The sequence below is a fragment of the Phoca vitulina genome, unplaced genomic scaffold, assembly GCF_004348235.1.
Source record: "Phoca vitulina isolate PV1807 unplaced genomic scaffold, GSC_HSeal_1.0 scaffold12, whole genome shotgun sequence".
Classification (NCBI taxonomy): Eukaryota; Metazoa; Chordata; class Mammalia; order Carnivora; family Phocidae; genus Phoca; species Phoca vitulina.
The window spans coordinates 40,261,809-40,278,419 of NW_022589715.1; the positions used below are offsets into that span (position 1 = coordinate 40,261,809).

The 16,611-nt window shown below is 36.2% G+C and overlaps 1 protein-coding gene across 4 annotated transcripts in view; it reads left to right on the plus strand.

Annotated features, from left to right (window-relative positions):
- The window catches only part of PSME4 (proteasome activator subunit 4), a 109,232-nt gene that overhangs the window by 39,689 nt on the left and 52,932 nt on the right, over positions 1–16,611 (plus strand). For 3 of the 4 annotated variants that reach the window (XM_032410986.1, XM_032410988.1, XM_032410989.1), the window contains exons 4-14: positions 610–654; positions 1,989–2,138; positions 3,267–3,330; positions 3,865–3,939; positions 6,216–6,338; positions 8,139–8,231; positions 8,775–9,040; positions 12,601–12,787; positions 13,551–13,640; positions 14,408–14,472; positions 14,745–14,895. In XM_032410986.1, coding sequence (XP_032266877.1) covers positions 610–654; positions 1,989–2,138; positions 3,267–3,330; positions 3,865–3,939; positions 6,216–6,338; positions 8,139–8,231; positions 8,775–9,040; positions 12,601–12,787; positions 13,551–13,640; positions 14,408–14,472; positions 14,745–14,895 — 1,309 coding nt within the window. The remainder of the gene's footprint in view (positions 1–609; positions 655–1,988; positions 2,139–3,266; positions 3,331–3,864; positions 3,940–6,215; positions 6,339–8,138; positions 8,232–8,774; positions 9,041–12,600; positions 12,788–13,550; positions 13,641–14,407; positions 14,473–14,744; positions 14,896–16,611) is intronic. The other variant, XM_032410987.1, reaches the window with a different exon arrangement.

The window sequence follows — 16,611 nt, forward strand, 5'->3', positions numbered from 1 at the left end:
AATTCACTTGAACCACCTACAAAGTTGGAAAATAAGTTACAGCTTTTTAATGTTACTCAACTAACTTTTTAAGTAGCTGGTCAAAAAGATGGCTGTTCCTATTTTTGGTAATTGGTGCTGGCCATAAAGTAACCTTGTAGGGTTATAGAACTCTCACCATTGGTTACAGAAAACTAGTTTCTGGCAGTTGCTGATATAAGCACACCAGATTTTTTCTGCTGTTTGTGTTTCGATGTAAAAGCACTTTAATAAAAATAAAAATTAGTATTTGAAGTTTTAAGCCACTGAGCCTACTTCTTGATGTGCTGTTAAGTGTGGTCATTGCTGCCTACTTTGTAAAGATTGAAAATGATTTGTCCTTTTCCCAGTTTTCTTCCCTTTAGATTACAACAGAGAATGAGCAAATCCAGAGCAAAGGAAAGAGTAGATTACAGAGTTTAGGTAGTTAATCCTTATAGTTCTGTTGGTATGAAAGAGACGGATTAGTTATTGCATGTACACACATAATTTTTAGATGTATGAGCATTTTTTAGAGATATTTATTGATTGGATTAGGTGTGCTCTCAAAATACACAAACCTAATTTATCAAATGGCTTTTCCCCCCCTAGTTCTGTAGAAAATGTTCTCAAAACACTCGTGAAAAGCTGCCGACCGTAAGTAGCTTCTCAATTTATAAAACCTCTTTTATTTCTGTGGGCTTTTCCCCGTCCCTAGTATGCTTTGAAGAGGAAATTAAAGGTATAAAACGTTTCTAACATTGTGATGTTAGTCACTGGGCACAATATATCATTTCCAACTCTTGAACTGAATTATTTAGATTTCATTTATAAATTTAGAAATTTTTAAGTGGTGTGGGTGTCAGTTACCTATTATAAAGTAAGAATGCCATAATTTATGTATAATTGTCTTTATTTGAAAGATTTTCCTAGAGTATCATTACTCGGATCAAAAATATTTTCCAAAATGAGCATCGTAGGTATTATATTAAAATGTGAGTAATAATAAGGTGTTCAGACATTTTTTTTGAAATATGTTCTCTTTCAGTAGAACATACAGAAATATTCCATATTCTGATGTTTAAAGATGAATATGGGTTGAATTTCGTTTTAATCAATTGAAGTCCAATTCTGTGGACTTGAGGCCCCTGACTAGCTCAGTCGGTAGAGCATGGACTCTTGATCTTGAGGTTAGGAGTTTGAGCCCCATGTTGGCCGTAGAGCTTAATAAAATAAAATAAAATAAAATAAAATAAAATAAAATAAATAAAAACCCAATTCTATGGACTTGACAATTATTAGGCTGTTCTAAGACTGCTTATCCTGCTATGTATGGATGCAGTGAGTTCTTTTGAATGGAAATCCCTATTTTATCATATTCTTATGAGTTAAAGTTATAAATGGTTTTATAAATCAGGTATTTGTTGCTGACCTACTATATTCTCAGTCTTGGGCAAATAATATTTTTTCATAGACTCGTAGAATGTTAGCACCTGTAGGAAGACCATCTAGTCTAGTCCACTCTTGTATACAAGAGAGCTCTGTGGTACACTGAGAGTAAATGGTTGGTCCAAACATGCCTAGGCTAATGTTCTCTTTTTCATTTCACTGATTATCCATTTCTTATATAGACTGGATTCTCTGTGACTAGATTTTTTTCCTATTGCTATTACATAGCACACAGGGAGGGAAAAAAAATAAAACAACCATGTATAAATTTGTAGGTTATTTAAGTGACTTTGTATTTTATGAGTTTATTAGCTTTATAGCATTTTTCTAAGTCCTTTAGACGAGAAAAAAATTTACCTTTAAGTGTGACAAGGTATTTATTTTAGAGTTGCAAAAATGTGTTTAAGTTAACTTGACATTTGTAGTGTATGTTGTACCTTATGAAATCCATTTCCTACCTCCCCTTTTTTTGTTGGTCAGATGTTGATGTTGTAGAGCTTTTAGCCAATGATCTGGTAAATGAATACCTTCTTTTTTATTAGATACTTTCCAGCAGATGCCACAGCTGAGATGCTAGAAGAATGGCGGCCTTTAATGTGCCCTTTTGATGTAACAATGCAAAAGGCCATCACTTATTTTGAAATATTTCTTCCTACCTCCCTTCCTCCACAACTTCATCATAAAGGTTTTAAGTAAGTATATACATATCTTGACAAATTATAGAATAGAGCAAGAAATGGAGATATATAAGCCAACTCGTAAAGCAATAATAAGTAAACAAAAATTTACTAACTCAACCATTGTGTTGATTATACTTGAAGTGTGTGGAGGCTGAAATAGTTAAGCATAAGATTGTAAATGAGGAGAGACTAATGCTTGTATGTCAAGCCAAATACGATATGAGGGCTTTACGGGGTGCCTGGCTGGCTCAATTGGTGGAGCATGTGATTCTTTATCTTGGGCTTGTGAGTTTGAGCCCCATGTTGGGTGTAGAGATTACTTAAAAGGAAAAGTAAAGATAAGGGCTTTAATTTAAGAAATCAAGAGAGAAAGAATAAAAAATGCAAAAAAGTAGAAAATATCAGTAAATAGGCAGTGATAAGAAATGTTAAATTGTGTGGAGTTTAGGGAAAGGAAAAGTGTTTTCCTAAAACTTGGTTTTATTCATCACTTGTAGTTTTTCTTAGGTCTTTTTTATAATTCTTATTCTCTACTCATTCTAGTCTTTGCACTGTTTTTAAGAACTGTTTTTTCTAGATGACTCTATATAACAAATCCTAGAATGAAAAATATTTAGGGGAACCTGGGTGGCTCAGTTGGTTAAGCGTCTTGACTCTTGATTTCTGCTCAGGTCATGATCTTAGGGTCATGAGATTGAGCCCTGTGTTGGGTTCCACCCTGGGTATGGAGCCTGTTTATTAGATTCTCTCTCCCTCTGCCCCTCCTTCCCCATGCTCTCTCTCTTAAAAAAAAAAAAAAAAAAGAAAAGAAAGTAGGACTTCTTAAAGACACAAAAAGTGCCAGGACCATGACCTGGGCAGAAACTAAGAATCGGGCGCTTAACCAGCTGAGCCACCCAGGCGCCCCTAACAATGAAGTAGAGGTTTGATGAGATGACTCTTTAGCATAAATATATTGCAAGGGGAATATTCAGACAGAAGTAGTCATTTGTTCCATTAAGTTTGTAACATTCAGTATTATTTTTTCTAGGTTGTGTAGTTATCAGTAAGAATAATAGATTAAAAAATACAAAGGATACCTGGCTTTGAACCACTTTCTATAAATCACTTGCTATTCATAACAACATTTTTCTTCTTCAGACTTTGGTTTGATGAATTAATTGGCCTTTGGGTTTCAGTGCAAAATCTCCCACAGTGGGAGGGGGTGAGTATCCTATTTTTTCCTTCTTTGCTATCAGATCATTTGATAAATAACGTCAGTTCCTTAGAATTGGCTATTAGCAATGTTGTAATTGTTTTTTTAAAATTTTGTTTGCTGTTTCTAACAGAAATAGACACTTCTTTTGGTTTTATCAATATCTAGAAGCATATTGCATGTATTATGAAATGCATGAAATGTAAGACTGTTGTTGTTTCCTATTGGACCTTCACTAGCATGTTGCTAGACACATAGTAGATGTTTTCTATGTGCTTATTAGATTAAAATTTCTTCTCTTTGCATTGTGGATGATGCTTTTGTCATTTCCCTTTTAATAAGCATTTCAACTGCATTTGATTTTAAATGGGTGACAAGAATCAGAACTTAAATTTGGAGATTTTAAAAAAATGAGTCATAAACCATGTATTAAGTTGTGCTAATGATGACAGCTGAGAACCAGAAATGGATAGGGGGTGTGACTGTGACACTTAATAACAAGTGTATTTACTTAACTGTCTTTCTTTTTTCGTTTACTTTCAGCAACTAGTAAATCTCTTTGCTCGATTGGCTACAGATAATATAGGGTACATAGATTGGGATCCATATGTACCAAAGGTAATTAAGAACTTTTGAGCATACAACATACAGTAGCACTGATAGCACTTTTTATGTCGTTAAGAAGTGTGTTTTGTATGCTAATTCCTAAAATATTTCTTGATCACTAGTAAAAACATACAATTTACCAGGATAGATCATTTATTTTCAAAAACTAATTGGATCATACCAAGGTAATCATAAATGTGTGATTTTTGTCTTGCCTATGTAGGACATGAAATAGAAGTTTCAGAGTGAGTAATTTAGAAAGTACTAAGTGTATTATTCAGGGTATCTTACATTCATACCTTCCAGCAAATTTTGGGTATTGTATTTGATTGCTATTCTAGAGTGTTCTCTACTTTTTAGATCGCATTTTCCTAGAGTAAATAAAGCTAGAGTGTCTCTAGGTTCATTGTTCTTAACATTGCATCTTCCATATTGTTTCACCTGAAGTGGGCTCAGGAGGGGTGGCATGGGGCATCCAGGTGATTCTGATGCACACGCTGACAGTAGAGCAGGGCTGGGGAACAGCAGCAGACATACTCTGTTTACTTTTGCTTGCACCGTCTGGTAGAAATGAAGGAGGAAAAGTGATTTTCTCCCACTGTTAGGGTCCCTGTTACTAATGACAGATTTTAAATATAAATTTAATTATATTAAAATGTTTAGGGGTGCCTGGGTGGCTCAGTCGGTTAAGTGGCTGCCTTCGGTTCAGGTCATAATCCCAGGGTCCTGGGATCAAGTCCCGCATCGGGGTCCTAGGATCAAGTCCCACATCGGGCTCCCTGCTTGACGGAGAGCCTGCTTCTCCCTCTCCCTCTGCTGCTCCTTTGCCTACTTGTGTTCTCTCCCTCTCTCCCCTGCTCATATACCCTCTCTCTCTCTCTCTCTCTCTCTCTGTCTCTGTGTCAAATAGATAAATAAAATCTTTTAAAATAAATAAAAAATAAATTATTAGGGGCACCTGCGTGGCTCAATCAGTTTAGCATCTGCCTTCAACTCAGGTCATGATCCCAGGGTCCTGGGATCGAATCCCTATGGTGGGCTCCCTGCTCAGGGGGGAGCCTGCTTCTCCATCTCCCTCTGCCTACTGCTCCCCCTGCCTGTGCGCTCTTGCTCTCTCACTCTCTCTCCCTCTCTAATAAGTAAGTAAAATCTTTTAAAGAGAAATTTTAAAAAATAAAATGCAATTAAAAAAATTTTTTTTTTATTTATTCATTTGACAGAGAGAGAGAGAGGGAGGGAATATGAGCAGGGGAGAGAGGCAGAGGGAGAGGAAGAAGCAGACTCCTTGCCGAGCCAGGAGCCCGATAACGGGGCCCGATCCCAGGACCCTGAGATCATGGCCTGAGCTGAAGGCAGACACTTAACCATCTGAGCCACTCAGGTGCCCCTAAAATGCAATTATTCAATGAGAGATGAAAATGCAAATTCCTGGGGGAAAAATCAATGATAGAATTTTGAAAGGGAAAGTAATCCACTAGAAGATAGGTATTTGCATTTTGTATATTCTTGGCATGGAATGAGAGCGTAGGAAAAATAATTTCATATGCATTTAGAGAGATAGGAGTCAAAATACTTCATGTTTAACTGTATTATCTACATTTTGCCTTTTTATGTTTAAACTATCTCATTTGTTTATGGGTACGTGGGTACAGGGTACGTGGATACAGCTGCTTCTTATCCACCCCTTTGTGACCTCAGTGTCATTTGAAAGAAAGGAAATAGGGGCTGAGCCTGGCTGGCTCAGTCATTAGAGCATGGAGCTCTCGATACCAGGGTCGTGATTTCGAGCCCCATGTTGGGTATAGATATTACTTAAATAAATAAACTTTTAAAAAATGAAATAAGGGCGCCTGGGTGGCTCAGTCGGTTGGGCGTCTGCCTTCGGCTCAGGTCATGATCCCAGGGTCCTGGGATCGAGTTCCGCATCGGGCTCCCTGCTCAGCGGGGAGCCTGCTTCTCCCTCTGCCACCATTCCTTTTGCTCACTCTCATGCGCGTGCATGCTCTCTCTGTCTCACATAAATAAATGAAATCTTAATAAAATAAAATAAAATAATAAATAAATGAAATAAAATAAATAAAAATAAAAATTTTAAAAAGAATCTATTTCTATGTAATTTTTATGGAATAAAGCAGTGTATAAAGCTACCAAATAGTATGTAATTTTGCTTAAAACCTGATCCAGTGAGAATATATCCAATAACAATAATATATATAACACTTCAGTTATTTAAAAAGTTACTTGATACTTAAAAATATTTATTCTTAATTCTTTTTTTCTTTTTAAAGATATTTACGAGAATTCTGAGAAGCTTGAACCTCCCAGTGGGAAGCAGTCAAGTGTTAGTCCCAAGATTTTTAACAAATGCTTATGATATAGGACATGCTGTGATATGGATCACCGCTATGATGGTTTGTAACACATTAGTTCATCTAAATTTTGTGTTAACCATACAAAAATTCTGTATAATCACATTAGGCTATATTAGTATCTTAGTTGGTCATTTGATTCTTGGATATTTTCTGATGTAGTAAGCTAATGTTTATCAGACCCAGAATGTAGAAAAACAACCATTTCTCTAGCCAATAGTTCTTAATAATGGAGTCAAAGTTTAGAGTTTTGAGAGATTCAGAATGTCTAACAGTCTTAATAGGTCAAGAACCAGACTCACAAATGAAAGGTCAAATTGATAATGATAAATGTGGAATTAGAAGTCAGGGTTTTGCATATGCCCGGTACGAATGCCTTCAGTGTCGAAGATTACACTGAACACAAAGCTTACTAAACAAATGAAGTAATCTTAATGAAGGGAGAAGTATGGAGGATTACTTAACTGACATCCCTGAAGGAAAGTAAAAATATATCCACATGCTTGGATTTCATTGTCAACTTGCAAATAGGAATATAAGAATAATTTTATACTATAATTTTCTGGATTGTCATTTATATTGCTTCTACTGCTGTCTCTTTTTTAAATTATTATTCTGTTTGATATTTTCTCCCAGGTTATGTTGTTTGGCTGGTTGTTTCTGTGGAAAATGCAGGATGGTTGTGCAAAGTTTAACTCTTAAATTTTATTTTTAGATTTTAAAGAAGAATTCATTCTCCCCCTGTTTTTGCTATTTCGTTATTAAGCAGGGAAAATCACATTTTCTTTCTAATACTCCATAAGAGCAAAAACATTTGGATGTTTACTATCTTACATAAGCAATGAGTTGGAATTCATTTTTTAGAAGCCACAGAATTACATTGTGATTAATATCAGCTTATTTTAGTTAATGTTGCTGTTCTTTCTCACACAGTTTTTCCCATTGACAGATTTATTTTGTGTTAAATGTGAATAATGAATATAATAAATAAAAATGCTAATTACTATGTTAAAATATTGACATTTTTGTTGGTTTTTTGCTATGGAATTATGATCTCTTTAGTAGTTGACCTATTCTCAATGGGGAACATGTACATGGATTTCATTTCAGCGCGAAGACATGTTCTTATGTAACTCAACAGTCTACCTTATGTCTCTGCTTTTTCTTAGAAGATCATCCTGAGAGATGGAAGGTTTTAAAACCAAATTGTAGTTCTTTATCTTCAGGGCTGTTGAACTTGATAAGATGAATGCTAAATTTTTTCCTCATTTTCCCCCCCATGTTGTATTATTGTTTGGTGTATTTGTTTTGGTAATAGATTAAGAAAAAAATATTTTTCTTTTGAGTCAAAATGTGGTCAAATATAGCAGGTTTAATCATTTGAAACATTTGGGAGTAAAAATAAAATATTTGAATGTATTTATGTACATCTCACTTCTTCATTTCCTGCAATAAGAAATTCACTTCTTGAATCCTTTTAGGAATGCTTTTTATGCCTGATGTTACCACTCTTGGTTATTTTAAAACAGTCTTAGTGACAAAAATTATTTCACTGCAAAAGAGTAAAATATGCTGATACCCTAAATTGAAAGATCTCTTTTCAGTTATCTAATTTGGTTTCAGTAAGTTTCCCTTATTTTTTGTAGAGTGTTTTAAATGGAAGATTGTAGGAAGTTCACTGGGGAATTTGTTTTTGACTCTTATGTAGGGGCAGAATTGGTTTTTGTCAGCAAAATGGATGTGTACCACGTTAGAGAGGTGTATGTAGGCTTGGGCCTATTGATTCCTTCAATTTTCCAGTGTACAGTGGGTACTGATATTTTTGTTTTTTTATTTGTATAGGGTGGACCAAGTAAACTAGTGCAAAAACATTTGGCTGGTTTGTTTAACAGCATCACATCTTTTTACCATCCCTCAAATAATGGACGCTGGCTGGTGAGTATATTCATTTTTCATTTTAGGGTTTGGAAATTTTTAAAGATATGGTCACACATATCTTTAAAAAATGGTTACATATTGCCTATTGTATAAAACCTATAATACATTTTCTGTTCTTCATATAAATTTGGCTATATGTAGGTGATTAAGTTCAAATTAAGTTTCTGTGTTCATAGAACATAAAAATAAATGAAGATAATATTGTTCGTCCAATAACTGGTGACAAAATGTCACATTCTGGCAACAGAAAGGATTGTCAGTTGTGGTTTTTATTCCTTGGGGTTTTTTTTGGGGGGGGGTTCCACATTGCCTAGCTAAAATGGTTTTTCATGTAATGGAAGATTCATCTGGTGCTAGAAATTAAAACTGACATTTGAAACACATTATCAGTACTTTAATTGATAATGGCATGTGCAGGTCTTTGTAATAGATTGTAAGAGCTGTTATTTTAAGAATCTTTATTTGGAGGGTAGAAAGGAACCATAAATATCTCTGTAGGAAATAGAACCTACCTTGGACTTTTTGCTTCTGTGTCCCCAGAACAAATTAATGAAACTACTTCAGCGGTTGCCAAACAGTGTTGTTAGAAGATTGCATCGTGAAAGATACAAGAAACCTTCTTGGTTAACTCCTGTGCCTGATAGCCATAAGCTTACTGATCAAGATGTTACAGACTTTGTACGATGCATTATTCAGCCTGTCCTCTTGGCTATGTTTAGCAAAACTGGTAGTTTAGAAGCAGCCCAGGCTCTGCAGAATCTTGCACTCATGAGACCTGAGTTAGTAATACCCCCTGTACTTGAAAGGTAAGTGGAGCTTTACATGTTTGGTTGAAGCCTCAGCTGTGGCTACAGCTGTTCTGATTATCTCTTCCCTCTACTCTTCTGTTGTGCTTGGTTTTCTTTTGTGGCTTCTGTTTTGCTTTCTCCGTGCTTGTTCCTGTTCCTGTAGGAGAAGCAAGGCATTTTAACCTAACGATTGGTAACCTGATAAAGGTTTACTGGAGAGAAAAGAAAATTGACACGAGATGGATAAAATATTTTTGGATTATTGGCACATTTTTGCTCATAAATTAAGGGGCGCCTGGTGGGCTCAGTTGGTGGAGCATGTGACTCTTGATCTCGGGGTTGTGAGTTTGAGCCCCATGTGGGGTGTAGAGATTACTTAAAAATAAGATCTTACAAAAATTAATTAATAAACTAATTAATTAAGCTGCTTTTACATCAGAGTGTGTCACTAAATACTGAGAAGTGATTTTGGATTTCTTTTATTTCTTAAAATCAGTGATACAGAAGAAAATTTGACTGTCTTTATTATTTTAATATATGCATAATCTTATGTGTATTATTTCCACAGTATAGATTTTATTGCATTCATTTTGTTTCATATGTTGAAATAGTAACAAAAATAGTTTTCCCTTTCCCTAGTTACTGTCACAATATAGGCCTTCTGTGCTTATATAATAATATTACTTAAGCTTTCTGTTAATTCCTCTGCTGCCTGAAGTTGAGCTTTATGATTTCTCTCAATGTCATACTGAAAAATAGAAGAAGAATGTTAGTTTTTAGGCCCCAGAAGGGTCTAACAGTTTGAGTTCCATAAAACAGATTTGTCCAAGATCCTAGTGACAGAATGCAAGTGACTGCCTGTTTTCTGACTTAAAATTGAAATAGGATAATTGGGCACATTTGCTTGGAGATGGATATCCTGTTAAAGGTCTTGACCAAAATGGGGCTCCATTATTTATAAATTTGAGTTGCTTACAATATCTTGCCCTGTCCTCATTGCCATAAGTATTCAAGTTAAGTTGTACCTCATTTTCCAAACCTATCCCTTTCTGTGTGCACTTTGTGGGCACGGAAACTTCCAGCACAGATAACTTCATTAGGAAATGAAATGGGGAAGTTAGGCAGTTTCTACTGGAACCTCCAGTGTTCTTTGCTCTTTGGCCTCCTTGTGGTAGCAGAAGCTAATAGTTCAGTGGCAGGTCCCCTGATGTTTCCTGTTGAGGAGAGACTTGCTTCTAAGGAGGGACTTCAGCTTCTTGCATGGTTAAAATTTTGAAGATTGGAGTGTTTTGGTATTTCTTGGCTTTCCCTTTGTTTTGCCTTATTTTAATGTTTTCTAGCTGATGAATTATGAATAGTGAGATACATTTTTAGTAGAAAGAACAAAGCTTACAAATACAAGTAAATGATGAATCACTGAACTCTTATCTCTGAAACTAATAATACATATGTTAATTAATTGAATTTAAATAAAGTTAAATTAAAATAAATACAAGTAAAATTATCCATCATATTTTTCTTGAGTTTTCCATTTCCGGACAAATTTAATAGCATATTGAGTGATACAAAACTTAGCCAAGAGAAATATTTTGAAGGTTTTTTTCTTTTATAAAAGCAGAAGTCTTTTGGGGCACCAGGGTGACTTAGTCAGTTAAGAGTCTGACTCAGGTCATGATCTCAGGGTCGTGAGATCAAGCCCTGCCTTGGGCTTCATGCTTGGTGGGGAGCCTGCTTAAGATTCTGTCTCTCTCTCTTTCTCTCTTTCTCTCCCTCCTCCCGCCCCCTCCTTGCCTCCCCTTCTGCCGCTTCCCTGTGCGCATGTGCTCTCTCTCTCCTCTTAAAAAAAAAAAAGCAGGGCGCCTGGGTGGCTCAGTTGGTTAAGCGACTGCCTTCGGCTCAGGTCATGATCCTGGAGTCCCTGGATCGAGTCCCGCATCGGGCTCCCTGCTCGGCAGGGAGTCTGCTTCTCCCTCTGACCCTCCCCCCTCTCATGTGCTTGCTCTCTCATTCTCTCTCTCTCAAGTAAATAAATAAAAAAATCTTAAAAAAAAAAAAAAAAAAAAAAAAAAAAGCAGAAGTCCTTGAGAAAGTAAAGATGTAGATAATAAATTTTAGGTCCTGAGTTTTGTATCTCCTAAGGACAGCCTCTGTTAAAGAGCTGGTTTGCTTTCTTCACCTTTTAAAGCATAGGCTTGGTTGTTTTTTTATTCTGATTATAAATGCTTTTTTCCTACTTATAATGAAATTTCCCTTATTTTTTCTGCATAAGAGAAATTTAAAATGATTGCATTTTAGATTTTTTCCCCCTACAGGATAGATTCTTAAAAATGAAATTGCTGTGTGAATGCTCTTTTTTTTTTTTTTAAAGATTTTATTTATTTATTTTGACAGAGAGAGAGAGAGGGAACACAAGCAGGGGGTGTGGGAGAGGGAGAAGCAGGCTTCCCACCGAGCAGAGAGCCCGATGCGGGGCTCAATCCCAGGACCCTGGGATCATGACCTGAGCCGAAGGCAGACGCCCAATGACTGAACCACCCAGGCACCCCTGTGTGAATGTTCTTGGCTTGTCTTTTACTTGCTGATCAAAGATTGTATTTGTATTATTCTCCCTAGTTTATTCACTGTAGTTTCAGGAATCTTCTCATATGTTTCTAGAGCTGATGTCCAATTTTAAAATACCAGTTTTTTATTTTTTTATTTTTTTTTATTTTTATTTTTTTTATTAAAGATTTTATTTATTTATTTGAGAGAGAGAGAGAGAGCACATGAGAGGGGGAGGGCCAGAGGGAGAAGCAGACTCCCTGCTGAGCAGGGAGCCTGATGCGGGACTCGATCCTGGGACTCCAGGATCATGACCTGAGCCGAAGGCAGTCGCTTAACCAACTGAGCCACCCAGGCGCCCTAAAATACCAGTTTTTTAAAAAGTGTAAAGTAGGAGAAATTTCAGCATTTTAGTAAAGATTGTTTTTTCGATAAAAGGGAAGAATAGGGGGCGCCTGGGTGGCTCAGTCATTAAGCGTCTGCCTTCAGCTCAGGTCATGGTCCCAGGGTCCTGGGATCAAGCCCCACATCGGGCTTCCTGCTCTGCGGGAAGCCTGCTTCTCCCTCTCCCACTCCCCCTGCTTGTGTTCCCTCTCTCGCTGTCTCTCTCTGTCAAATAAATAAATAAAATCTTTAAAAAAAAAAAAAAGGGGGAAGAATAGGATAGTTGTCACTTGTTATTCCTGAATTCTAATAATCGCTGACCATTAGGTTAGAGTCAGTTATATTGGAATGTGGAAGTGGATTCAGATGGCTGAAATAATGCAAAATCTGCCAGTTTATGTTCTTTTACACTGTGGAATTTTCATGGAGAAAGGTGGTGAGGTGGCAGGGGGTAGGGGAAACATGCCTTTTCTTTGTGTGTGTGATTCTGCTAACTTTGAAAGCAGATATTCACTCAAAATATTCTGCTAGCTAGCAGCCTTAAGGCCAACAGGCAATTTATGAATTTGGTAGATTTAATGTATTGTGCATGTTTATCTGTGATGGAACTGGTTTTTTTTGTTTGTTTATTTTTTTCTGTTTTCAAACTGTAGAACGTATCCTGCACTAGAGACTTTAACAGAACCTCACCAGCTCACAGCTACTTTAAGTTGTGTAATTGGAGTAGCCCGAAGTTTGGTATCAGGTGGCAAATGGTTTCCTGAAGGTCCAACACACATGCTACCTCTGTTGATGAGAGCATTGCCTGGGGTGGATCCAAATGACTTTAGTAAATGCATGGTAAGCATATTTATTATTCTGTTTTGTGTCTGAGTTCTAATTGTGTGAATAGACATCCTTTTAAGTTTTGTTCAAATACTCTTTAGAACATAGTTCAATGTAAAATTTGTTAATGGTGAAGAGTTATATCCTAGATGCCCAGGTTTAGATCTTTGGATGGTTAGTTGATCTATATGTCATCCGTTGTAAGTAATTTGCCATAACCTGGATACATTTAATGATCATAAGATATTTTGAAGCTCATTATATATTTACTATTTTCTTTGAGCAAAGACATTAAAAATCTTAGCATATGATCATTTGTACTTCCTTCTGTCCACACTGGTGACAGGGGGCATGATAAAAGCTGCTGGGTGCAAAATGCCAGGTCCCATTTTATACACACATCTCCTGACTTAAAGCGTTGCTCATCTTCCCTCTTGCCCGATCTCGCTTTTGCTTCAGCATATTCTGTTTATCCTTGGTTAATGTTGCATCTTTAGGGGGGGTGCAAAGTAACTTTTCATTGACAGAAGGTTAGAGAACATTGTGCTTAAACCTAATAACTATGAAAATAAATTTAGTATAACTTCATTACTAAAGTAACAGCTGCTTAATTGTGAGGAACCTTAAAATGTTCAATTCTAAGTGAAAACTTTCCACAATTATTGTGGGATTTCCCTCAAAATAATTTATTTGGGTACTTTATTGTAGCTTATGGTATACTTGTATTTTTGAACTATAGTTACATAATTAATGTTAAATTTTTTGGATCTTCCCACAGATCACATTCCAGTTCATAGCAACATTTTCCACTCTGGTGCCTTTAGTAGATTGTTCATCTGTACTACAAGAAAGAAATGACCTCACAGAAGTAAGAATGCTTTCTGCTTGTAAAAGGATTGGTTAACTGAGTTATAACTCTTATTGTAAATGCATAGTAATATTTGATAGTTTAAATACTAGTAGTTTAAAATTACTATTTTGTGACTAAAATGATATAAATGGAGGACCAGGTCATTGGTAAGATAGTCTGGTAGAGCACCCACCAAAAGACATAGGTCAAACATAGGCTATTTTTGTAAACAACTGATATCTAGAGGTATATTTCAATTTTTTGTCACTTTTAATTTTTTGTTAAGCGGAGATGGTGGGGGTTTTTTTTGTTTGTTGGTTTGGTTTGGTTTTGGGTTTTCTGGTTTTTTGAGCTTAGGAATAAATTTGTTGAGGTGATTGACATCTAATGAACAGACATTTTCTTCATTACTGACTGGTTCTTTTAGAACTATTTTCTTTATTGTAAATATGTTTCTACTTGACTTTTGTCATTTGGATGTTCAAGTAGTAGGAGAGAATCCTGTATACATACACCAGAAGCTTGAAAACTGTAGTTGATAAAGATGGCTGTTTGACTTCTGTTTGGGGCTCTTATAAAATATGTTAAATACTTCTTACTTTGGTTCCTGGAAAGTAGTAGGTTGAGTTATTCTAACTTGACACACGGTTATGGTGCTATTTCTCACCATACTCACTATAATAATATAGTGTTAAATCTATTTTATAGGCCGTAATTGAGTTTTAATAGTTCTGAGAAAAATTCAAGGACTATTTTTAATTTTTCGCCACATTGAAATGTTATAGGTGGAACGAGAACTTTGTTCAGCCACAGCTGAATTTGAGGATTTCGTCTTACAATTTATGGACAGGTGAGTATGTACCCCAGGCCCGCTCTTTATTAGACATTCAGAGATGACTGTCCTGTCCCAGCAACTTCAGTCTCTCTGTGTTGGAGCCTGTACATAGCCAGTGTCCCGGGACTGAGCACCTGAAGTTACAAAAAGACGATTGATAGTGAGCCATGCCCAAATGGAATAGCTCTCATTTGAATAGGCATGACAGTGGAGACTTAGGTAATCATCATAGAAAACATGAAACTAGTTTTTAGTTGCTAAACTTATACTTTCTTTGGATTGTCTAGATGTTTTGGACTTATAGAAAGTAGCACATTGGAGCAAACAAGAGAAGAGACGGAAACTGAGAAAATGACTCACTTGGAGAGTTTGGTCGAATTAGGCCTGTCTTCTACATTTAGTACAATCCTCACACAATGTTCCAAAGAAATATTTATGGTAAGAGTCGCATTGCTGCAAAAAATTAAATCCCAGTCTTGTAGGTTTTTTTGTGTGTGTTTTAAAAATTGAAGTTACGGGGAGCCTGGGTGGCTCAGTCGTTAAGCGTCTGCCTTCGGCTCAGGTCATGATCCCAGGGTCCTGGGATCGAGCCCCGCATCGGGCTCCCTGCTCTGTGGGAAGCCTGCTTCTCCCTCTCCCACTTGCCCTGCTGTGTTCCCTCTCTCGCTGTGTCTCTGTCAAATAAATAAATAAAATTTTTTAAAAAATAAAATTGAAGTTACTTTAGGTATTATGCCATTTATCCTTTTTCTCATACTAAACTTCGAGAAAGATAAACAGTGGATTCTCATTATATTCGCAAATTTCATATTTGCAAATTCATCTGCTTACTAAAATGTATTTGTAATCCCCAAATCAGTACTCATGGTGCTCTCGTGCAGACGTGTAAATGTAGCAAAAAATGTGAGTTCCTGGCTGAGGTTGAATAAGGTGACAGGCTCTGCCTTCTTGTTTCAGCTCTGATGTAAACACACTTTTGAGTTTATTTAGTGCCCGGTTTTCCACATTGTATGCTTTTTGTTGGGGATTTTGCTGTTTAAAATGGCCCACAAGAGAAGAACCATGAGAGACAATGGACTCTGAAAAACAAACTGAGGGTTCTAGAGGGGAGGGGGTTGGGAGGATGGGTTAGCCTGGTGCTGGGTATTGAGGAGGGCACGTTCTGCATGGAGCACTGGGTGTTATGCACAAACAATGAATCATGGAACACTATATCTAAAACTAATGATGTAATGTATGGGGATTAACATAACAATAAAAAAATTTAAATAAAAAAAAATGGCCCACAAGAGCAGTGCCGCAGTACTGTCTAGTGTTGTAAGCATAAGAGAATTGTGATGTGCCTCCCAGAAAATAACATGTTTTAGATAAGCTTTATTCAGGCATGAGTTACAGTGCTGTTGGCTGACTTCAATGTTAATGAAACAACAATATATATTAAATACACATAAAACAAAATTATAAAATTTTATCAGTTGATGAAAACGTAAGCAGAGACTTGTATTAACTTAATCCTGTATTGCCCTGAGGAAGAGTGATTTGGTATTTGCTAATTCAGTGCTCGCAGCAACTTTAGAGAATATACTACATACAACAAGAATCGACTGTATTGTTTTAATCAATTAAATACTGTTTGGGAGAAAAGTTTTGGAACTTGTTTATGCCATCACATAATAGAAATTAAATCCTAAATATAAAAATCTGGCAAGCTATAATGAATGGGAATTGGTGTGTCCTCATAAGACATTCTGTAAACATTCCCTTACTCAGTATTGGTTGACCCCTGTTATGTACAGTGTGGTCTTTAAGACCAGACTTTACTTCCATTTTTGTTTCTTCTCCCTTCATCTGAGATTATGACTGTTCAATATGTTTATCCTGATTAAAAGCTAAACTGCTTTACAGCTGCGTGAAATATTTTCTGAGATTATGTTAGTATAAAGAAATGAACATAAATAATCTCATTGAGCCAAAATCTTTTGAAAGGAGTTGTGGATTAACAATCCTGAAAATTATAAACATCTAGAGCTCTTTTCTTTCATTTAGCAATTAAGTTGAAATTCTGTGACATGATTGTAAAATTAGACTGCTCCAGGTCTTTTAGAGTAGAGATAAATGTTTCTAGTTTGTAGTTGTCAAAATAACAAAGTCTAA